Below are 24,947 nucleotides of genomic sequence, written 5' to 3'. Positions count from 1 at the left end.
TTTTGAGTAGTAAAATATGTAGTATTTTTATTAAAGCGGGCATTATTCAATATACCTATAACTATAGCTAACTAAACTGCGATCTTTTTATAATCTGCCAGACCTCGATTTGGCATTTTGTAAAATGACTGAAAACAGGCAGTCTTTTTGAAGAAATGTAATTATACATACACAAAATATACTATTCTATACCTCTTAAATATAGACGGCAATACCTCAGAATAGTTTTACAAGTTCAAATATTTGGGGTCCTGGACAGTTAACATCTTGAACAACGACATGGAAATAAAAACCAGAATAGAACAAGCGAGAAATGCATTTTTAAAAATGAAGAACGTTTTCCTGAACCCCAGATTGGACCTTGAGTTGAAAACTAAGCTCGTCAGGTGATATGTTTGGTCAATCCTATTATACGGAGCAGAAACATGCGACACTGAAAGTTCAAGAGATGAATCACCTTGAATCGTTCGAAACATGGATATATCAAAGAACGCTTAAAATTCCATGGACAGCCCATATCACAAATACCGAAGTTTACAACAGAATAGGCAGAGAAAGAGAATTGCTCAATATAATAAAAATAAGAAAAACATCATATTTAGGGCATATATTGAGAAATGAAAAATACCACGTCGGACAACTAATAGTTAAGGGAAAAACTGAAGGAAAAAGAGGTCTCAGCAGTAAGAAACTATCTAGAGCCGAGAATATACCTAACAGCGAGCCGAGAATCGTAAAGATTTTGCCAATGTGATGTGAGCCAACCTCCACGAAAGAGACGGTACATAAAGTCGTTGGAAACATAGGAAATCCCATGCAAATTTTAAATTGTCCAAATATTGGCTCACCTGTCAATTTTACAGCAAAGTCGAATATAGGTTTTAAAGGTCTGCATATGCTGAATTCACATGGCAAATTTGAACAATTTTCAACAAGTCGATTTTAAGTAATTTAAGAAAAACTGCATATATTTTTAAATTGAAACAGCGCAAAATTAGCATGGAATTTCCGGTTTCCAACGACGACGCCACCACCCGGTATATGTATATTATATTTACATATTTTGATTGAACAGTGTAGCCCGACCTTTACAGTATTTAACAAAATAAAAACAGCACAATATTATAGTAAAGTTTCAATAGGTAATTTAAAAATAATAGGTAGCAAATTATGAAAGAAACAGCCAACTTGCTGAATATTTTTTTTAAATCCTAATCACATTTATGATGTATCTACACTTTTAACTTGGGTATTAATAGTATGCAAAAAATGCACGCGATCTGAATACCATTATCCTTATCAGCTGTTTGCCACATACAGCAAAAAACGCCAGCTTTAAAGAGGCATGTTTTCTGTATGTTAAATTACGAAAATATTAGTAAAATACTAAAAAATGCATATGTAAAAACAAAGAAAATCGATGCAAATATAGTTGCATAAGCTCAAAAATTCAAAAACCGTCCCGATAGCGAAAAAAACTGGGTGACATGGGCCACCGTTTATCGATCAAGTCACAAGAGTTAAATCGCGATTCGGCAACGAATTTCTTCGACCTGTACGTTCTCTGTCACTTACTTCTCACCTGATTTGCGATCACACACCCCAAATCGCCACTTTTCCTACGGTTTTCCTTCGAATTTTTCGACGAGTTCAGATGGTTCTCCGCCATGACGTTTCAGTTTTCGTTCGACAAAGTTCTGGTTCGCGAAAAACACTCCGGTTCTGTTTAAATCACCGTAAACTTTAACAAACATAAATACTAGCACTAGTTTAGTTACATTCTAGACGTAAAGGGCCCCATTTAGGGCCGGAATTTGCTAAAATATCGTTGTGAAATGACTTCGAAAGAAACAGGGCGAAAAAAGTGGAATTTTTAGGTTAGGTTTCGGATGCAATTGTCAAATTTAATCGCTGACGCTCCTGCGCGCTGATTTCCGAATCGACTCCGAGATGGCCTTGAAATGTTTGGATTGTTTTGTCTGTTTTCAATGTACGAGGGTTGAACGAATAGTACTTGATAAATTTATAAGTAATTAACATATTTTTACTAACTGAAAAGATAAATAAATAATTAAATAGCAAGTGACCGGCCAGACGTTTCTAAATAGGCGGTTATATAAGGCATATTTTTATAGATATATAGGGTGATTCAAATATATATTTTCAATATTCAACGTGTCTGCCGAATAAAAAAATTCTGACGCATTCATAATTTTTAGCGAACAGCACTCTACAAAAATATCTTTTTGACGCCTTTCCATAAAAGTCCTATTGTAAGTAAGCTTGGGACTTAACACAAACAGAAATTATAATAGGTTTAAATAGGAAATTTCGTAGAAAAAGTCTATAGTGTTATGGCCCTTAAAGGTGAGAAATTAAAGAAAAATAATAATAGAGATAACTACTTCTAATAACATCAAGGGTCCCAATATTAATGTTTACAACTATACACTGTCCATAGGTACCTTATTTTCATTGTTTGTTCTTTTCAGGTACATAAAATTGAAGGAAAGTACCCTTTCTCAGGTAAAAAAAAGCATTTTACTGTTAGCACCGAAATATTTCATTATTTATAGGCTTGGTGCATTCTCCGCCAGTGCTGCCACCATCGAGTATACGAAAAATCTATACTAATATATAAAATCCTTAAGTGACTGACATACTGATTAATCACGATCCTGTTCAAACCACTCAACGTAAGAAGCTCAATTTTGGCATACAGGTTGATTCTATGGTGTAGAGGTTCGATAAGAAGGGATTTTTCGAAATTCCAGTTCCAAGAGGGTGAAACCACCCCTCAAGTATTACAATATTTTTTATTTAAAAACGGTCAAATTTCCAAAAAAACTCTTAAACACGTATATTTTATTTTGTTTTTTTACATATTTTAATTTTTTTTAAAGATGTATACAGGGTGTTTTGAAAAATCTGGTCTTTGATTAATCACGATCCTGCTTAAAGCGCTTGACGTAAAAAGCTGATTTTTGGAAAACAGATTGACTTTAGGGTGTAGAGGTTCGATAAGAAGGGATTTTTCGAAACTTAAATTCTAAGGGGGTGAACTATCCCTCAAATATTAAAATATTTTTTATTTAAAAACCGGTGAGTTTTTTGGAAAAACTCTTAAACACGTATATTTTATTTTGTTGTTTTACATATTTTAAAATTTTTTATAAATTTATACAGGGTGTTTCATAAAATATGACCATTGAGTAATCACGATTCTGCTTAAACTTCTTGACGTTTAAAGCTGATTTTTGGCAAACGGATTGACTGTGGGGTGTAGAGGTTCGATAAGGAGGGGTTTCTCGAATCTCAAATTCCAAGAGGGTGAAAACGCCCCTCAAATATTACAATTTTGTTATTTAAAAACGGTTAGTCTTTTCGGGAAAACGCTTGGACAAGCATAATTTATTTGTTTTTTTACATATTTTGAAATTTTTTAAAAAATCATACAGGGTGTTCCAAAAAGTTGGGTAATTTCTCAACCACGATTCTGCTTAAACTGCTTGACGTAAAAAGCTTATTTTTGGCAAACGGATTTTTCGAAAGTCAAATTCCAACGAGATGAAACTGCCCCTCAAATATTACCAAGTTATATAATAATATCGCCATATTGTTTTTTCTCATGCTGACATAAATGTGAGAAAATTTTATCCTGTTTGTATATTAATGGAAATTCTTGCTTTGCTTTATCATCACCATTACAAATGATTAATTCGATGCGAACGAAGTCGCTGGTACACGCTAGTTTATTATAAATTATTTTAAAAGCGTTAGGGAGTGTAATTTATGAACATTCTAAAAATAAAAATTAAAAAGTAGATATTTTGATATCTTCAGAAGGACTACTTTTTAGATGAGTTCAACTACGGTTTTAGCATAGTTTTACGCACCAATTTTGCTAGCGGAGACAACTGGAACTATTTCGGTTACAACGAATTTTAAAAGGTACATAATTATAATTTTAGAAGATGTTCATAAAAAATGTAAGCACTAGTTGATTAAAACAAGTATAGCATTAATATTGCAAATTTCTGGGATTTTCTCCATATTTCAAAGTATTTGTTTTAACTATTACCCGCACACCTCATCGTTAAACTTAGGATAAACTTTATTTTTTTTATTGCACACACAGTAAACTTAGCGATGTAATACTTTTTTGCGAGGTAAGTAACACTCATTCCATTATTTTTTATTAAACATAGTAGCGAAAGAAACTGTACGAATAGTTTTGTACACAAAGATCACATAATCTTCCAGTGACTTCTGAACTATTAATGTACAGTACGTCTGTCCGTTCTGTAGCTACGGGGCATCCGTGAGAGGGGAAACGATATTCTCTCGATGTTTTTCGTAAAAAATTAGAAGACGCGTCCCATCAATAAAAATTCGACAAATTTGCAAGTAGCCAATAAAATGAGTGGCCGGAGCGATTTGCGGTGACGTACTCGTCAAGTCGACGTATAAAATATATTGCTGTTTATTTAAATGTTTTTATCCGCATTCCTTTCATAGACACAGATCCAGCAGACGTACTGTACGCGCACATTGACCAGAGTTGTGTAGTTTTTCAATTTAACAAAAAAACTTCTTATATCGGATTGATATAAGAAGTTTTTTTGTTAAATTGAAAAACTATACAAATATTCAAGAGAAACGACTTCGAGTCGGACGCTTTTACGAGCTTCTCTTGTCTTAGATTGAAGAAGAAAAAAGGATAGATATTCTATCACCCGGCCGGATAGTCCTGGAGCTGTGGCCGTAAAACTAAATTGAAATTGAAATTGACCAGAGCCGCACTCGCCGCACGCGCCGTACGGATCGCACTTTTTTTTCTTGGCGCGCACACTGAGCTGTACCGAACGCGCCGCATTATTCGCTATTTTCTTTCTTTTTGCCCCTACTACACCCGTATTTGCCAATCGAATTTCTCATCAGTCGCTTCCGGAGTCCTGTCTGGGGTGATTTTTTAATATATCTCGACAATAAATGACAACGAACAAGAAATAATTATGAGCTCCTTGTTAATAGAAGAAGAAGAAATCACGAGAAAGAATCGAAAGTTATAGCACAGATTAGGTATCCTATAAGTATACAGATAAAAATCTTGTCCCTAATTCGTGGTACGAAAGTTGTTTTTTATAACGATGTGCAAACGAGTCAAATTTTCTGTGCGCAAAAATAAACTCGCGTAAAATAACAATAAACAGCGTAATAGAGAGATATCGCTAAACCGAATAGCGTGCATGGACGTTAATAAGGCCAGGTGTTATTTCCTTTACGTGAGGTGGTATTAACTCTCTTCATTTATAGTTATCGGATCGGAAAGAATTCTGATCGCGTCGCGTCCGCTATTTAAACTTAACCTAAGTTTGAATTTAAAACTTTGAAATTGTTTTGTTTACTAGTTATTTTAAAACTAACGGGCTAAAGTGCTTATTTCCAGTGCTTTATTGTTCAACGTCTGCCAGTGGGTTTAGGGCAACAAGCAACAAATTCTCTTAGAACGGCTAAGTCGTCATCTGCTGTAAACCTAAGACTCTTTATAGGTTCTTTAGTATCGGAAGAGGTGGAATCCATATTTTGGGCCATATTTATTTAATTAAAACTAATCCCAGCTACTTAAATATCAAATTACCTAATAAAACTAAAGCACTAATTCAAAACAATTCAAATATAACCTAAAATAAAAGATCTCGCCGGCCGGCTCCGGTTGTCAAATACCCGCACATGCCCATTTAAGCAATTTTTAAACGTTATCAGAGGTTATTTAGAAAGAGCGCTTGGTGTAATTGATCCGCAAATTACGTCAGGCGGTAACGTTATTAGCGGGTGTAACGTCATATCGTAACCATGATAAGGTACGCGTAAATACCGCATGACGCTATTCGGTTTTCCGATATCTCTCTAATAACTGTGCCGGTCAGGCGCTGTGCACAATTTTAGAGGCCATAAGTGGGCGTGCTATGTGCGCAAACTAGTCACCTAACTGCCCGATTCCGAAAATTGCAACCACGAAAAACAATAAAGAAAAAACAAAGATTATAATCTGTATAATCTGTGGTTATAGGTTCACAATATTGGCAAAAATCCACATTATTTCCATATTTAATTGAGGATGAATTAAAAAAATTTCAATATGAGCCATGAAAAATTTGCGAACTTTCTTAGCATATTGAATTTCTAATCTCCTCTTCGGCTACCTACGCTACGTAGAGTGGAAGGAATTGAGTGTGACGTCAGCAACACTAGCCGCATTTAATGAAAATCATTCTGGCCCAACAATGCTGGTCGCATTTTCGTCGATGTGATTCGTGCGGCTCTGGCTAGTGTGCGCACCTTCATTGAAGTAACGCAAACAATATTTTTTTTCGGTCGATGCGGCGCGTGCGGCTCTGGTCAGTGTGCGCGTACCTTTAAAGGTTAAAGCAAAATATTTAAATGAGATTCTGAATTAAACTGACGGATTTTCGGCAAGCGACGCGACGACGGTTGGTTACAACAAGGTTACAACAAACAATTTAAACCCAGATTTAACATTAAATTTCTGAAAAAAAATGTCTATACCTATGTGGCGGATTCATCTTTCCAAATAAAAAAGGCAATCAAAGGTAAATTTGTATATCTGTAAACCTAACTTCTGACAAGTAGTTTCCGTTTGGATTAACGCAGAAGTGTTTACAAAAAATAATACCCATATAGGATTTTTTGGAGAGATTAAATTTCTGAAAATATCTGGTGAAAAATTATCGACAAATCCAAGTTAGTAACTCCTTTTCAACAAAATCTTCGATCAATCATAAATAAACTAAACCTAACAAATGATCAGATTTATAACGCAGACGAAACTGTTCTTTTTTTGGAAATTATTACTTCCCGAGAAAACACTAGTATAGTTTTTCCGAAGTCCATTGGAATAGATTAGGACTCTTCAGTTCGGCACTGTCTTTATCGACATCGTCGGGACAAACAAATTAAGAATCCCTGTACCTACTTCCAGTTGACTTCGTAAATACTACCGTATGATCGAATAAAAACGGCGTCAGCAATGACTATGAAAAAGATCGCTGTCATTTTATATGTAAAATTATTAGTGATGTTGGTAGCGAATATTTCCATTCGAATTTTGCAGGAAATTTCAGAAATTTCCGAAATATTCGGTCCCAAAATCGCGAATATTCGCAAAAATCCGAATTTTGCAATAAATTTCTGTTCAAAATTCAAGACATTGAGCAAAAATTTAACGAAAATGTAAGTATGTATCAATGATTATTCTTAAATCAGAAGAAAAATAATGCTTCTCCACTTTACAAAATAGAAAACATATGGCTCTTAAACCAATGCATTTTGCCGCGAATCTCTTGGACCCCTCTGTTTCCTGAGAGAGCACCTTGAGCACAATGAAGAACACATAGCCGCTATGGAATTTATCAACAATATCACCAACAAACATCCTCAGTTTGTCAATAATAAAGAAGCCATTTTTACAGATGTAACGAAATATTACGCCAAATAGGGTTTATGATGAGATTCTGAAGGTTTATGATCAGATCCTCTACTACGTTTGGATGTCAGTTAAAAATGTAGACTACTTAGACAGTAGTGGAGTAGACTTAGTAGTGGTGGCAAGCAATGTGTAAAAATACTCAGTTGAAATATTTAGCTGTTGCTCTGCTGTCTTTACCAACTGTTCGTAGCTCATAACAATAAATTATTACTACAAAAACAAAAAGTGGATATGGAGCATGATATTCAACAACATGAAACTCCTCCAGAACCACTAGAACCCGTAGAGGTAGAGGTCCATATATATGATACATCAAATACACAGGTACAGATATATATGATACATCAAATATATCTGATTTGGAAATAGAAACTGACGAATACAGTACTAATATACTACTACTATAATACCCTATGGAGATGGGACCAGCTCGGCGCCTGAAAGTATTCAATTTATTGTATCAACAAAAAACATGTAAAATTGTAAAATTTCCGAAAGTTTCGGAAATTTCCTCTGCAACAATCAAAAATTTCTGAAATATTAACATCACTAAAAATTATATGGGAAATGTCATCGATCGTCATTTCATAGCCATCGCTGACGCCGTTTTTATTCGATCATACGGTATAACAAATAATGATGAAAAATGGCACCAGGAAGGAAAGCGGAAAAAGCAAGGCTTACTTTTCTCGCATGTACTAATGCTACTGGAGAATATAAGGTTAGACCTCTAGTATTAGGCAAGGCAAAGCAAAAAAAACCAAGGTGCTTCAAAAATTTTGCTCTTCTTGTCGATTTCGATTTTTCGAAAAATGCGTGGATAACTTCTGCAATTTTTGAGAACTGATTTCACAGATCCTTCTTTAATTAAATTTTTAAAAGAAAAAAAAATTATCTGAAAATACCATATTGTTGGATAATGCCTCAAGCCATCCACCTGCAGAAAGGTACAAGCCAATGATGAGAAAAATAATGAGAAGATAAAAGTTAGTTCATCAGAAGCTGTGCAAGAATTTAATAAGGTTCTTTTGTGGAAAAAAAAATATTTTTAATAGTGACGATCTATTGGTGTTGCGAAAATGCAGGGATAGTAAAAAATGTTTATACGCATTGAATATAATAAAAAAATTATCAAAAGAGCTAAATCTATCAAACTTTTAGCTCTTTGCAACACAGAACTTTTTGATCATATAATACACACTTGTATAACAACAAAAACAACAACTTACCCCCTTCCCTCTGTCTAGCGCTAACTCTGATCTGATTTCCTCCGTAATTCGAAGACGCCCCACTAGAACTAGTACTAGATTTCCTAGCACCTCTCAATCGCCTACAGGTAGCTTCATAAAGTTCCTCTTTTGCCAGGTTATCCAGGGATCCTCCATGTGTACCTCTGAAAAAAAGAAATATACTTAATTATAATATATAAAATGTTAAAAAATACACTTCTATAAACATAGCGCTTCAAAAAATCGGCGTCAAAGACGGCTAGGAAATGACAATTGATAATTTTGGCGAGGTTAATCTCTAGACGTCATTTACTACTTGCACCATTTAAAAATCATTTTTATCTCTAAATCCATTTTTTACGTATTATGAAAACGTAAAAGAACCAAAAAAATGGCGTTAAATAGTAACACAATTTTATTTCTGTAATTAAAAATTTACTCGATATTCCTCAATTTTTTTTAAATTAAAAAAAAAATAATTAAAACCGATATTTTCGAGGACGATTTTATTTTCTTAAAAATCCACTGTCCGGACCCAATAAAAAAATAAATAAAAATACCTTTCGCTAACAGATCTGCCCATTAAACTAGATGACGTGGTTGGTCCACCGTATCTTCTACCCCTAACGCCCCCATTATGCCTGTGCCTACGAGCTTGTGGATTACAATGCCTCACCAACTCGGAACCCCCAGCCGAGGTAGCCCTGGCTATACGTTCAGTCTCTTCAGCCTGCAGAAGAAGGTCCTAGAATGTGTAAAAGGTTTTTATAGAGCAGAATAATTGTGTAATGTCCTAATAAGTTTTATCCAGTATAATATTTAGAGATTACTTTTTCATCAATTACTATATACTAAGATTACTTAGAACACTTACATTAAACAGCTCACTTTTTCCTTCCCGATCTTTGGGGTTCTTGTAGTTTATGGCTTCGTCTAGCAGAGCTTTGAGCTCCCTGTCGTTTAGATTAGATAGTGTCTGAAAAAAAAACATAGAAGGTAAGTTTATGTAAGTATACAGGGTGGCGCTCTATTATAACTAGGGTTACCAGACGTCCGGATTAATCCGGACATGTCCGGATTTTCACTACGTCCGGTTGAGTTTGGGCGGATTTTTCATAAGCGTCCGGATTTTAATGTTCCATTGAGAAATGTTACAATAATGCAAAATAATATATTAGTTTTAATAAATTTAATTACTTTAAAAATCGTCGATAAATTCAGCAGCGTAAATTCATTGTTTTACTTCGTAAGTTTTAAGCTTTGAAAGTTGTAAATGTATTTTTTTTTCAAACGTCCCAAAAGTATTAATTTTTGCGACGTGATTGACAACATAAAAAAGTAATTATATCGCCTAGGCATAAAAGTAAAGCACTTTTAAAGTGCTTTAAAAGCATTAAAACTGACATCATAGTGTCATATCAGAGAGAACACTAATAACTAAAGTGAGAGAGACCGATCAACGTTAATTTTTGAAGACTGTGTTAGTGGCGCGGCCTTTGGCGTCTAACCCGAACTATGAGCGCATTATCGATATAGTAGGTTGCATTCATACCTATATACTGGCGCCAAAAATTTAAAATTTATATATTTGAACCGAATCTTAATCTTTCAAATTTATAATAAGAAATCTTCATAGTTTTTTTAGATTATTTTGTTGACAACGAAAATTTATTAATAGACTTTAAAGCATTAAAACCTATAAATAAAATACTGTGTAGGAACATAATAATTTATTTAACTCCATACTCCTTGCCATACTCCAACTCAAGGCTGCAACCTTCAGTATCTTTTTTATCTAACTTGGTTGGGAGTGAACAGGGAAGCACGGTTGGGAGCTCGCACAGAGTATCAGTAGGTATCTCGTAGGTATTCAATGTTTTTGATAGTCTTTATTCTATAACAAGAACCTAGCAGTTAAAGAAAATAATTTGTATTACTGGAAATAATACCAGGTATAACACCTAGTCGTTCCATAAGTATCAGAAAAGAATGTGATGTTTTAAATTAAAAAAATTAAATTAGCAATGTACGATTATTATGTGCACTCACTATTACTATTAGCACAGAATATCTAGCTACGCAACAGAAAAATACTCGAAATGAAAGAGCTAAAATTGCACAAATAGAATACTAGATGGCGCGACAATATCATAATCAGAATATAATTAGAAATTTTGAACTTTCGGTTTTGGATCGACGGCTCGTCGACTGCCTTGTAGCTCGGCTAAATATGCACAGTTGCCAGATTCAAAAAGACTTGAATTGGAATTGGCATCCCATTCTTTTTACTGTGTATAATTAATGCAGTATATGTTTCTTTCTAGTCTTCTTTTCTTGTCAGATACACTTATATTAATTATTCCTTTGGCTATTAAAATAGTTTTAAGTATATTATTACAAAACTTAATTTAATGTGCCAGTTGATATGCTTCATGGTACCATAATAATGCAATGTCATCAAAAATATATATGAGCTCAATCGAACGTCAGAAAATGGTATTGAAATATGGTACTATTTTAAGGTACCACTTTATATGCATCATAGTACCATCATATTACAATGTCACCGAAAATACGTAGTATACCAAGTTTAAGCCCTATTGCCGCCATGTACCTAATATTGCTATGTCATCAAATATGGTACTATAGAAAGTACCACTTTATATGCTCCTTGGTACCATGATATTACAATGTCACTGAAGATATAGTATATCAAGTTTCAGCCCAATCGAACGCCATGTATCGTAATATGGTACTATATTATAGTATCACTTGATATGCTTCATGGTACCATAATATTGTAATGTCATGAAAAATAGTATATATCAAATACCGTATGATACCGAAAAAAACGGCGTCTAGTTGGCTGGAAAAGAACGATCGATGACATTTATCATATAAATTTATATATAAAATGACAGCGATATTCATTTCATAGCCATCGCTAACGCCGTTTTTTCCTGATTATACGATATGAACTTGGTATGAACACAACCGAACGTCAGGAAGTGGTATCATAATAGTAGAACAATACTTATTATATTGTCGCCGAATTACAATGAAAATTCAGGATTCAATTATACAATCAAACGTCAGGAAGTGATTGTAATTTAGCTCATAAGATTTAATTCCAACTAACATGGTAAATTGAAAAAAACAGCTCTGCTCTATTTTAACATGTTTAAATGATATAGCAAATTTGAATGTAGGCTTTATCAGGAAGTATTACGATATGAATTACACAATGGCAACACTGCACAAAATTCTTTTAAATTTTGTTTGTAGAAAACTGTTTTCTTTTAAAGTTATTGCCCTCTATTATGTAGTAGCGAAACTACCGCATCAAAATATCTGATTTGGAGACAGGCTTTAAAAGCCTGTCTCCTTTTGCTACCTACAACTTTATACATGTAACGAGGCTTCTGTTGCGTAGCTAGATATTCTGTGCTATTAGGTATGTTAAAATAATTACCGTGATAAAACTTACCTTTAAAAGAAACTTTTTGTCTGGGTCTCAACCACAAAACAAAAATTAGAAAAATGCCGAATAATAGTGGAATCTGAAATAGTCAATAATGACAATAATCTTCTCTTCTGACAAGCTAAAAGAACAGGCACATTCAATCAAAAACAATTTATTACTCCGATTTGCTCCGATTATCAACAGATTTTAGTTATCTCCTTCTAGAACTAAGAAATAGAAAAAGCTACTGACAATCTAATTAATCCTGTCAAATGTTTAACTTGCAAAGTTGAAAACTTCCTTTTTTGACCGCCTAAACGGTATGCGCGTCTGGGATGCGCGGTGACAAAATAAACTTGTCTACGAAATGCCCTATTCCACAAACTCTCTCACTTTAGTTATTAGTTTCTCTCTGTGTCATATTCAACAAGCGTAACCATAGTTTCTCGATATACGTATAATTACTTACAAGGTATTACTTTTAAATCTTTTTATATTATTTAGAACGTTTGAAATTGTTTAAAAAATTATTTGTGGCGTTTGAAAAAAAATAGCATGTTCTATTCAGAGTAAAAATGATTTTTGTACCTCGCATAGACTTAAAATAAAATATAGACTACACTATTTACATCTCAACGCGGACAAACAACCTTTTTTGTACACATGTTTACTTCTGGGTACAGTCGACCGAGCCTTCCTCATCCAGCCTATGTTCTCACGTCTTTAATATTATCAATATTTTTTTTCTTGTTATACACATATATTGAGATATTAATACTACATTTTAATAAAGTAGGTTTTAATATTCCATAGATGTATTAAATAGTCCTTATACTACTAAATTATAAGTCGGATACTGTTTAAAAAGGATAAGTTCTTTACAATATGACAACACCGATTAGAGGCGAGGGAGCCTATTCATTCATTTATTACCTTGTAGTACGTGTCGCACGTGTGCGGTAAAGCTTTGTTGCCGCTATCTCCCCGGCTGTATTAACGCATTTTCTTAGCTTGTAGTGCTTAAGTGTTTATTTTATTGACTTTTTCTGTTCAAGAACTATAAAATATGGTTCGCCAGTGCCAAATTTGCAAGAAATTTGACTTAAATAATCCATTTAAGTCTTGAAACGACTTTTGACCGGTAGGCAACTCTCAATTTACCCATTGGGAGTCAGTGGCGTTGTTGTAGAAAGGCGCTTATTTAGATAATATTTTAGTAAAATGTAAAATCTGAATTTTTTCTCTTACATTACATTATTTACTTACTTACATTGTAACAAAATCATAATTATAACCCTGTTAATAATTAATAATGTTTTTATTAAAAATATATTCCGGTTTATTCTAAAATTATCTTCAGAATCTAAAATAACATACAAGAATTTTAAAATGATATTACATTATGAAACAATATTTTTTAATATACCGGGTCGTCTCAAAAGTGGCTCAACTTTTTTTCAATCCACTAAGTTTTAATCAAGGAGCCATGGAAAAATAGTTTTGATCGTCTAATAGGTTTCGTGTCTTGTCTAGGCCGGTTAAAAGATGTACAAATCGTATTTTTAATCATACATATGTCAATTTTTTCAAATGGAACAAGGGTGACTCATTAGCGTATTTGGAAAAAGCATTTTTTTATGAATATATTGATACCACACACTTGGTATTTCGAGTCAAATTGTCGTTATGAACCGCGTGTTACAATTACAATTAAACAATATGCGAAAATGTCAAAAGTTGACATATGATATGTCATTCTATTCAGAGTGTCATTTTCTATCGAATAAAGTAGAAATATACCGAGGGTGCCGTTTAAAATTAAAAGTTATAGTCATTTCCGGTGAAACAGGAAGTGACCAAAAACAATTGAATGCGTCAATCAATCCTAATTTATTTCATATACTAACATACTAAATCTTGTTTTTTTATTTGAAAATATAAAAAAATTATGGGGATGAGCCACTTTTGAGACGCACCCGGTATAATAAAGACAGTACCGAGTTAAATAAATGTACCTAGTTTTTATTTTATTCACTTCCTATCACCGTCCTTGCTTTAATGGAACAGATTTATGTTTTCTCTAATTTACATAATAAGACATCACTTAACCAGAAAAAAAATTACAACAATCATATTTTTTTTTCTCTCCCTGTCGCCGATTCTATTATATCTGTGGAATAGATCCTGTTTTGATTAATATTAGGGGTTGTAAATGTTTGACTAAAATTAATAATTTATTATTAATTTCAAAAATTACCTAACTTCGATTATAACATTTCTTCTATAACGTGTATTTTATTATTTTTATCCTTTTTGGACTCTAAATTGTTTTTTCTAAACTTTTATTTAAAAAACCTGTCCTAAATCTTAATAAAATATAAAAAAGTTTAAATACGATATATTTTTAATTTAATTATAGCTTCATTAAAATAAAAAAATTACCCGGCTTTGATACGGAGAGTTCAAGTGTACTTGAGAAACGAAAGACAGTGTTGTGTTTCTCGGCAGAGTCGTCAGGGAACGACCGTTACGACAGAGACAACCTATCTATCGCTCGTGTCGCACTCGTTATAACCTAAAACAATAACACAACAATAACAAGACAGTGTCTGGCCGCATGTTCCAGCTATTTATGAATGAGATGCTCAGTCTATATTTTATTTTAAGTCTATGGTACCTCGCCTGTATGTCAAACGTCCACTCCACAGCCTCGCCACAAAATGTATCATTTTTACCAACAAAACCAAAACAATATATCATTTTTGCTCTTATATCGCAAAAAAATTATGACGCGACGTCCGGATTTTGTCCGGACTTTTGGGAAGCCTTGCCCGGTGCGGACAAGTTTTCATCTGGTAACCCTAATAATGACGCTGAGGCTCCAAGGAGAACAACAGTTTCTATTGATATTAAATTTTGTCAGTATACAGGGTGGCTCAAGAGTGCAAGGAAGTCCAATATCGTCGTTGTTGTCAAAGATATCAAAAAAAGTTTAATACAGATGTTTTATGGTTCATAGGCTTGGTGCATTTCAGTTTATTTCAACAAATTCCGACCGCAGCGCTTCAACGGAAAAAATCTGAAATCATCCCTACCTATTTCACGCCGCCGCGCGCCGTCATGTTGATCGCATTAAAATAATATTGAAACCGTGGTTTTGTTATAATATTTAAGTATTTTGGTTTTTTGCTAGTGCAGTTATTGAAACTACAAAACAGTCAGGTACGAGGTTTGTGTGATGTAACGCTGTTTCGGGTAGTAAAAAATAAGTGAAAAAGAATTCGAACTAGGCGTCGTGTTGTGTTGTGACAATTTCAAATGTTAATAAAATTGCCGAAAAAATGTTAACGCGTAAAGGAGAGCGTAATTAGAGCGTTGTTAGGTGCAATAACATTCAATAACTCAACTTTCCCGGATATTCAACTCTCCCGAAACAACATTTTATAGCTTCATAATTTCTCACACCGATTTGATCAATAGCAAAAATGGATTCAAGACGAAACAAGTGACCAAACAAAGTGCTCGTTACATAATCAAAAAATTAAATAGACATAATGGTCTACTTTTTTTAATCAACTAGTGATTAAATGTTTTATGAAAACATCATCTAAAATTATAATTATGTACCTTTAAAACATTTCTTTATAGCCGAAAGCCGAAATAGCCCCAAGCACCAATTATGCCTCACTAGCTCACTAGCCAAATCATTGATTAAAACTATGCTGGCTACCATAGTTGAACTCATCTAAAAAGGTTTTTTTTAACTGGAATAATAAATTATAATACAAGTTAGACCTTCTGGAGATATCGAAATACTATTTACTTTTTTATTTTTATTTTTAGAATTTTCACAAATTATGCTCCCTAACACTTTTAGAAAAATTAAATAATACATTTTTCGTATGCTCACTATTTAAACCCGCGTATTTGTATATGCTAGTTTTTTACGATATTCTCCGATGGTGGCAACACCGGCGGAGAATGCACCAAGCCTATAGATTATAGTCCCTAGACCATCCAGGGGCGTAGGAAGTCCCTTGGATGTTGATATTTCACACCGAATGGTGAAGGTAGTCTATTATATCCAAGAAAATGGACAAGAACAATATAGGTACTCTGAAAGAGTTGCAAGATATTGCAGGTAATTTTGAATTTTTATCATTATTTTCAACTCCTCACTTCAAACTTTCTCAGTTGCTTAAAGAGACTCTAAGAACAACTCTTGAGAAATAAGCTATTATTAGTGAAAATATATGATTAAGTCTGTAAAAATCTGAAAATTTTTGGGCCAAAGAATGTTTACCTGGTTTTTTATTATCATAAAATATGACAAAATTCAAACAAGTTCTAAAATGTGATAGATATTGATTCTACCTTTTAAATGACCTTTGAATCATCAAAAAATATAAAATTTTAGCCAAGTTATTAAACAGTTTGTCCTATGAATCGATGATACACTTATGAAATCGATCTCAGGAGCATTAAGACTTCGAGGGAAAATTCAGAGATCTTCGAGGCGGAATATCTCGAAAACTACTAATTCTACGTAAAAAAATCATAAGGAACATTTTTATAGGTTACCTAAGCAATTTATTATTTCAAGAAAAATTTTGTAAATTGGATATTTTGGAAGATATTTGCGAAAAACTGATTTTTCGACCATGTGAGGCTATTTTTTCGCTGTTACAATTTTTTCCCCTCAAAATACTCGCGAAAAGGTACACAATCCTAAAAATATTTCGTGATATAGAGGGTGTCACAAAAAAGTCATAATAAAGTTTTAAGGTTTTCTGTAGTATGCGTTGCTGTCATTCTATTTTTAAATGCCCTGTATACATAGTTGTTTTAATATATCGATACCTTACTTTGGAAACCCCGTAACTTCAAGAATTATTTTGAGTATTGCGCTAAGGACATTTTTTTTTCATAATTGGCATGGAACTCACTTGAGAGAGTTTTTTGTTTCTCCTGCGAAAACAGCTTTTGTGTACTTACAAAATATTCAAAGTTAATATATAATCAATAAATTTACAGTTCTTAAAAAATAAACAGTTCAGATGAAAACGACATATTGATTAAATATCTGAATAACAAACTTAACACAAAGAAACGCATCTCGTAGTGTACATCTAAATAAAAGCTTAATTTTCAGCATGAGACAAATTCAAATTTAATACGTAAATTGTGCTACAATTAGAGACATATTTGAACAAGTCATGAAAACAAAAAAACAGGTTTCTTATATGTCAACAAAAAAGGAATTTAAGAGTGTGGAATTCTGATTTCTAGAATGTATACTAATTATACAGATGACTCTTTAGTGATATTAAAACACTACCAGAAATTCGCTGACTGTACACTGCAATTTTCGTACTTATTTATTGAGAAATTAAGAAGTGTAGATGCGCAAATTACGTACTTTTTCATCTTTCTGGGCCCCCTTTAACATATCTTCGTCTTTGTCCTCTTTATTCTTGTCGGTTTTATCATTATCGGGCAATGGGGCCATGTCCAAAAAGCCCAACCAAATGAAAAATACGCTTTCACTTGGAACACAAAGAAACTACATTAACAGTATTTGTAACATATTTAAAACGGGTTTAAAGGCACCGCGCGAACATTAACGTAACCGATTTTCGAATCTGCTAATCGTTCAAAACGTTAAAATTATCGCGAATAGGAAAATCACATTTTCATGATCCGCCATTATTTTTTCGACATTTTCCAAAACTTTGGAAAATGACAGCAAAAACGACGAGAGCGACATCAAGCGGTGACCCATAAAACTATTATTTTTAATGGATGGGTTTAAAATAAAAAAAAATATATTTACTTGTTTACTACGCTACATTTTTGTTTGCTTTTTATTTAATGTTGATATATGGAGTAAAATCTACCATGTGTTAGTTTCTGTGTGTTAATTTCTTAAAATTACGTACAGGTTGAAGCATTTACAAACATTTTAGAACATTTCTCAATCGAAACAAACATTGGAAACAAATAACATTCGTCTTTTAATGATCAGAAAGTTTAAAATATTTGTCTAGCCTACTCTCTGCCCTTATTTTTACGTTTTATTTGTTTCTTTTCTTGGCTAGGTCTATCAGGTCTTATAAAAAAAATAAAAACTACCCTGGATCATATATAATTTATACAATCTAAGAACATTATTCCTTACCCATTCCTATGGCATTCCTAAAAAGTAGAGATGTGCCTATTATTTTTACCGAATTTTTGAACTAATTTTAAATGGCAAGGACAAAATTACTGGTGTAAATAAATCGCATTACTTTAAATATTAAGGTTTTTAAGATCTATTACAGGCTAGTACAATTATGCTGTAGTAGAATAATATAGTAGTTTGAGTAATAATCTTAAAATAGGTTTAATAATTCATTATCTGTCAAAAGAAGCCGCAAAAACAGAAGACGGTCAATAAATTTAAAGATTTGAAGATAATTTAATTATAAGAGTATTAAAAACCAAAAACCTTCGAAATATGTCTTCAGAAACTGACGAAAATATATTTCTATTCGTTCCCAACATCATTGGTATCCTAAATACGTTTAATTATTGATTTATTTTAAAAACACAGTTTTATTGCAGGTTATGCCAGGATTGTTTTAGCAATTATTGCTTTTTATTTTATGCCAACAAATTATATAGTCGCGACTTTGTGCTATGTTACTTCGGCATTACTAGATGCATTCGATGGACATGCTGCTCGGTATAAAAAACCTAACACAACAAAATAGTGTTTAATTCATTCACCGATTTCAGATATTTCAATCAAGGCACGAAATTTGGGGCCATGTTAGACCAACTTACCGATAGATGCGGAACTATGGGTCTTGTAGCTGTTCTAGCCCACTTGTATCCTAAATATATGTTTCCTTTGCTTTTATCGATGTGCATTGATGTAGCTTGTCACTGGATATACCTCCATACGTAAGAAAATAGTTTTTTCATTAAAAATATAGACTGTATAATATTTATAAACGTTTCAGCTCGATTCTCCAAGGCAAGGAGAGCCATAAGTTCATTGATGTGTCTGAAAATCCGATTATGAATCTTTATTATACAAACAGAACCGTTTTATTCTTTATGTGTGCTGGAAATGAAGCATTTTTTGCATCACTCTACCTTTTATATTTTACTGAAGGCCCTATAATTGCTGGATTGTCTTTGTTCAGGATAATTTTGTATTTGACTACACCGATTATGCTAGCAAAAACGTTCATTTCTCTTTTACATTGTATAGTGGCTGCCAAAAATCTGGGAATTATTGATGTAAATGAACGCAAGAAGTTATTGAAGAAATCTGAATAAAACTATAATAATACTCTTCGAATGTTTCTGGTCATTTTGTTTTAATTATAAAAGTAAATGTTATTATTAATTATTGAAACTAAGAGGCAAAATACCCTGTAGGTATATATGTACTTGATGTGTATATTATATGTTCTGTTTTATATATTTATTAATATTCTGTACCGACTATATGTTTATGTATTCCATCATAAATGTAATTCTTCCTAATTCAAAAGTATATAAAGTTAATTGTGTTTTATTTCTTATAAACAACACAAAAAAAGAACGGTGAAGTCTATATAATAAGTATTATCCTGTATTATGTTGTATGCTGGTTGTATGTTATAAAGTTATACGATGGATAGAAAAATGCGCAAGTAAAAGGCAAGTATACCTAAGTGTTAGCAATACTACCTATAATTAGTAAATTAGGTACATAGCCCAAGATTTTTTAAAAGAAAATGGAGAATTAAATGTAATAATAATGATAGATTATGCTAAATAATATATTCCGGCTTAAAAATAACGAAAAATTTGTTTATAAACTGTGATATGACCACCTAAAATAAGCGATTTTGCCCATCCCTACTTTATCTTGTTGGGAGTATTGATCGTTTTCATTGGGTAGGTCAAACGTATCAAAATCCATAACGCTAGTTCTGGGAAAGACAAAAAAGTCGTATTTTTAATTGTCCCTCTAGCGGCAGATAGCTAAACAATCGAAATTAAAACTCACCCTGACTTTTTGGTGTCTTTTCTTCTTTTGTCCCTAGAAATCAATGTTGGTATCTGCTAGTCGGCGTTGCCGGACGTTGCACGTTTTCACTAAAATTTACGTAGAATTAATTTTACAAACAGAAAATATGCATTTTTTGTAGATTTTACGATAAGGCACTGCTTTTTTATTATGATATTTTTAGTTTGGATTAAAGAGATGAGTTATTTTGACAATATATTAAATAGTTTGATATTTATATAATCTTGTGTTATCTTTTAAGATCGACAATTTGTCAACGTTGTACACAGGCATTATGGGTAAACGTATGGCGTTTTGGCGTGTTTTGTGAAAACCTCTGGCAGTATATTTGTTTTTTTCAAGAAATGCCGCGATCTAAAAAAGTGGTGAGTGATTCCATATCTCTAAGAAAACTAACATCTCAGACCTTATAATGCTGCTGTTACATAATTGCTTCACGTTGATCTTGCATGAAATATATTTGGCCGAAAAAATGAACTTGTCATTTTTTTTGTTCTATGTTCCTTCTTTTCTCGATTTTATATGAGTTATTTGTGGTTTATTATCAAAATATATCTTTACCTATTCTAGATTTTGCCCCTTTGTAGTTTTACCCAGTAGAAGCGATCATTGATTTTTATTTTTTCTTGTTTTATTTTTCGTTTGGTCTTGGTGTTTAAAAATTCATAACCAAAAAATACAAAAAAAAACAAAGTTTGACTTTGGGGTTAAAAGTGTTTTATACTAATATATCTTTCGGGAATGGTATTAAAGTTAAATTATTTAATGAGGAGAGCTATTAGGGCGTTGGTTTACGCCATATTTGTCTTTAAATAAAGAAATCCACACTGCATCTTACTAGAATACTTGAAGCAGTTTTATTCATTTTTATAGTGCTGAATCAGTATATTACTCAAGTAACTTCTGATTTTTTTAAGAAAAAACATCAAAATATAGACAGTTTTTACTGTATATAGGTATATAATGTATTACCTAAGATTAGGTCATCATAATATTGTATAGAAGTTACATAAATGTCTGTCTACTTAAATCTTTACTATGAATTAACTGAATGGGCTATGTAGTTATCCTGCTTATAGTAGAAATTAAAAGTAGTGTCACTTTTTTCCAGAATATTTAGTTTCTTACAAAATTGAAATTATCTTTTTGGCTTCTTTCACATCGATACAGTCAAAGAAAACCATGGACGAGGAAGAGCTATCTGGCAGCGATTTTGATGATGACGAGGACCCTGATAAAATTGAAGTACCAGGTGAGTTTTTATTAATTAAATTAAAGTTTGCTATCATGATTATCATATGAGCTACAGCAATATCTCTGGTATACCCCATTCCGTATATGCGTCAAGCACTGAAAGTTGCATCTAGGAAGAATATGCCAGTGGTCAGAGAGTTTAGAAAAAACTGAGTTTAAATTGTTGATTAAATTTTCTTTATTGGTGGCATGGAAATGAAATTTTATGAAATAGATAGTGTGGTTATTGGGCTTCATGTTAAATATGTAAATTTGGATATTTCTTAGGTGGGGGTAAGGATCTGGCAACAGTCGCAACTCTGGGTGAAAACCGCGATATTAAGTTAAAACACGAGAACGATATTAAGCAAGAACACAAAATGGGTGCTATGGGACCTATGCTGGCCAATAACAAAATGATGGGAGGTATGAACATGAATATGCATCCCAGTGCGTATGATATGATGAGGCCACCAAGTAAGTACATAAATCAACATTTAAATATTATACATTGGTTAATTTTAAGGAAAATTTCACACCTCTACTTTTCAACCAATAACATGCTTTAATGTTGACTAGTTACCATGGCAACTGAAAAAATTTCCGGAAATTTTTTCGAGGCGCCACGAAACTTTAGTGGAAATTTTTTGACAGTTGAAAAGGTTGAACTTAACAAATTGAAATTATTTTAAAATGTCATGTTGGATTAATATTTTTTTTTTCAAATTTAGGTGTGAAATTTTTCTTACCGAATACCACGCAAGCTTAAATTATTCCTGGAAATTTTCTTTCGGGCACGAATATTTTAGGAAAATTATCCCTCGTCTTCGACTCGGGATAATTTTTCAAATATTCGTGCCCTCAAAAAAAATTTCCGAAAATAATTTAAGCTCTTGTGATATTATAAGTGAAAATTATGTTATGTGTTTGGTTGGATTTTTTTTTTGGTATAAAGGTAAATGTATTTAATGTTTCATATTTTTTATAAGCGGGATATTTTTTGGTCAAGCAGGTTTTGAATGATGACAGAATTCTTGTATGAAATTACGCTATATTTTTTTTTTAACTGTCTGCATTCAAAGCTCAAAGCCAAGAGTAACTTGTAATTGGTGAATTTACATTGTTTATAACTGAGTTTTGAAATGTACTTAAATATATTTTTACATTTTTGCTAATACAATATGATCGAAAAAAAAGAAGTTGGGGATGGCTATGAAATGAAGATCGCTGTCATTTTATATGTAAAATTATCTATATCGTCATTTCCAAGCTAACCAGACGCCTTTTTTCGATTGTACGGTATATTACCCATCACTCTTATACTGATTTTTCTGCATTTATAGAGTTTTTAATTATTTTGAGTACTACAAAATCTTTAATGTTAATCTTTTATGTTTGAAACGACTTAGAACAATGTATTACTCACTTTTTTCTATTTACAAAAGCTCGTGAAGTAATTTTACATTATTTTAGTTAGTAATACGGATAGATCAACAATGATTGAAATCGGTAGCGTACATACATATAATATAAGCAATATGGTAGTTGGGTGAGCCCTGGAAGGCCACTCTAACGAATAAAAGTTTTTATTAGTTCATTTACTGCATAAATGACAGAAACAAATTATTAATAAATACTTTGTTTTATTGTGTAACCTATACATTACTTTTACTTTTTTTTTAACTTAATTTTTATTAAGCTCCTCCAAATGGCCTTTGAAGGAACAGGGCCCCATACAAGGCCAATATTATAAATGAGTTCTTTAACTTAAAACTAGTGTTGTAATAATCAAAATATCTGCTGTTAGTAAAACTGCATGAAAAGCTCTTTCATTTAAACGAAAAATTAAATGCTTAACATGTTATAATCTTCTTTAAAGAACTCAACGAAGATTCCTTGAAAACCATTGTATAACTAAAAATATTAATGGAAATTATTTAAAAATTATTGTAATGAGTATTATATTGATAACAAATAAGTTGCCAATGCGTTTTAGAATGAAATTACAAAAAGAATAAATTACCTATAATGGTCTTCTTATGGATTTGTTCTTTGTAAGGCCAAAATGATTTTTAGCTAAAAAGTTGAATAACCCTTATAAATAATAATATTATAAACATAAAATATTGTTTTAATTTTCCCGGTACATATTTATAACTAAAAACTAAGTGTTCATATTTTAATGATTTGAAAATGTTCCTAGTAAGGCCCATGTACCCTAGCAAGGCCAACCGCTAAATTTTTGATTGGCCTTATAAGGAACCATCGGCTTTCATAAGAACACTACCCATATTTTAACTGAAATAAAAAGGAACGAGGATCAGAACGTTCAGAATCAATTCTGAACGAGGCTTAAGGGCCAATTTCACTAGTCCGAAAAAGTAGCAAAATAAGCGTTCGGCATTTAACGTTTTATGTAAAACTGGCTAGGTATTTTTACACAAATAACGAAGAAAATTAAAGATAAAGAATTATGCTATATCCGTATTGTAGCACATTTTATTACGACTTCTTTATTTTTAAGATTTTGAAGGTAAACATCAACAAAATATGCCTTATGTTTGGACTAAATTTTCTCGAAAATAAAGACATAATTTAAAATTCCGTTACAATACGGAAATAGATTGAAGTTTTGTGATTACAGTGATATATAATTTATATGGTTTTGTAACAAATTGCTCGCTATTTTATGGCAAATCCTGAAGCTCTGCAAACCTTAATCAAGCCTTAATCAAAGCACGCGTGTTTGGATTTTTTTAATATGGCTTAACACGACAGGATCGATCTAAGCCTTAGACAGATTTCTTAAATACAACATATATTTCCTATTATTATTCATTAAGGTAAACTAAATAAAGACAATGAAAATCCGAAATTCTCTTAGTTTCATTTCAATCATTGTTGGTTGCTCTATACATGTTAGTTTATGTTAAGTTATGGTTTGTGCAATATACTAGTTCCTTAAGGGTATTTTTGGATGAGAGGTGTATGACATTATTTGATTGATCTGTATAGTGGGACCCCCTTACGGCGGCCCGGGAAACACCTCGAATATGAGTAACTTGGCCGCTATGGCCTCGATGTTGAGTAGTCTCACTGGCGGTCCCATGGCCAACATGTTTGGGGCGCCTGCCCAAGGTACTGCCGGGGGCTCATCCCAGTCTGCCTCAGCGGCCGCTTTTAATGCTGCACAATTTCTGCAGCAGAGTAAGTGCAGACTCTATATGGAATTTATCTCTTTATTTTCCTTAAGCACTGGAGTGATGATACGTTGCGCATCGTAGTGCATCTTTAGAGAGGGCGTGGCTTGTTGCCTCACAGTTGCACTTTTAACACGTAGTTTAGTTGCTTCAGTATTTTTTGGGTATTACCGTGTGTTGTATTGTCGATCTGAACGTAGGTATGCCATGTAAATTTTTCTCAATTTTATTTTACAGAAAAAAA

At 32.6% G+C, this 24,947-nt stretch overlaps 3 protein-coding genes across 11 annotated transcripts in view; 2 read left to right on the top strand and 1 right to left on the bottom strand.

The window, feature by feature from the left end:
* The window catches only part of LOC115877098 (probable serine/threonine-protein kinase dyrk2), a 53,897-nt gene extending 35,967 nt beyond the window's left edge, over nt 1–17,930 (bottom strand). For 4 of the 7 annotated variants that reach the window (XR_004049283.1, XM_030893180.1, XM_030893179.1 and 1 more), the window contains exons 1-4: nt 17,622–17,930; nt 9,614–9,715; nt 9,300–9,484; nt 8,740–8,903 (exon numbers count right to left, since the gene is read on the bottom strand). Coding sequence is in view for 5 of the 7 variants with exons in the window: in XM_030893180.1 (XP_030749040.1) it covers nt 8,740–8,903; nt 9,300–9,484; nt 9,614–9,715; nt 17,622–17,711 (541 nt within the window). In the remaining 2 variants the exon portion in view is untranslated. Of the gene's footprint in view, nt 1–1,575; nt 1,883–8,739; nt 8,904–9,299; nt 9,485–9,613; nt 9,716–17,621 lie in introns of those variants that run through there. The other 3 variants (XM_030893183.1, XM_030893182.1, XM_030893184.1) reach the window with 3 other exon arrangements.
* Nucleotides 17,931–18,434: 504 nt separating this feature from the next.
* On the top strand, nt 18,435–19,549 carry LOC115877097 (CDP-diacylglycerol--inositol 3-phosphatidyltransferase). Its single transcript, XM_030893178.1, has 4 exons — nt 18,435–18,753; nt 18,809–18,929; nt 18,983–19,150; nt 19,210–19,549. The coding sequence occupies exons 1-4, from the start codon at nt 18,702–18,704 to the stop codon at nt 19,529–19,531; spliced, it is 663 nt and encodes a 220-aa protein (XP_030749038.1). The 5' UTR covers nt 18,435–18,701; the 3' UTR covers nt 19,532–19,549.
* Nucleotides 19,550–20,531: 982 nt separating this feature from the next.
* The window catches only part of LOC115877095 (protein strawberry notch), a 31,964-nt gene continuing 27,548 nt past the window's right edge, over nt 20,532–24,947 (top strand). The window contains exons 1-4 of one of the 3 annotated variants that reach the window (XM_030893175.1): nt 20,532–20,635; nt 21,382–21,522; nt 21,792–21,980; nt 24,519–24,710. In XM_030893175.1, coding sequence (XP_030749035.1) covers nt 21,453–21,522; nt 21,792–21,980; nt 24,519–24,710 — 451 coding nt within the window. In that variant the 5' untranslated portion in view covers nt 20,532–20,635; nt 21,382–21,452. The remainder of the gene's footprint in view (nt 20,636–21,381; nt 21,523–21,791; nt 21,981–24,518; nt 24,711–24,947) is intronic. The other 2 variants (XM_030893173.1, XM_030893176.1) reach the window with 2 other exon arrangements.

Source organism: Sitophilus oryzae, unplaced genomic scaffold, assembly GCF_002938485.1.
Source record: "Sitophilus oryzae breed Bouriz unplaced genomic scaffold, Soryzae_2.0 scaffold_1442_pilon_pilon, whole genome shotgun sequence".
NCBI lineage: Eukaryota > Metazoa > Arthropoda > Insecta > Coleoptera > Curculionidae > Sitophilus > Sitophilus oryzae.
This window is presented reverse-complemented; position numbering and strand designations above follow the sequence as displayed.

Excerpts from the sequence above, each read along its gene's own strand:
- LOC115877097 (XM_030893178.1), top strand. The coding sequence starts at position 18,702 with ATGTCTTCAGAAACTGACGAAAATATATTTCTATTCGTTCCCAACATC. Across the intron at positions 18,754-18,808 it reads ATTCGTTCCCAACATCATTG|GTTATGCCAGGATTGTTTTA; the intron begins GTATCCTAAATA and ends GTTTTATTGCAG. Across the intron at positions 18,930-18,982 it reads TTCGATGGACATGCTGCTCG|ATATTTCAATCAAGGCACGA; the intron begins GTATAAAAAACC and ends CACCGATTTCAG.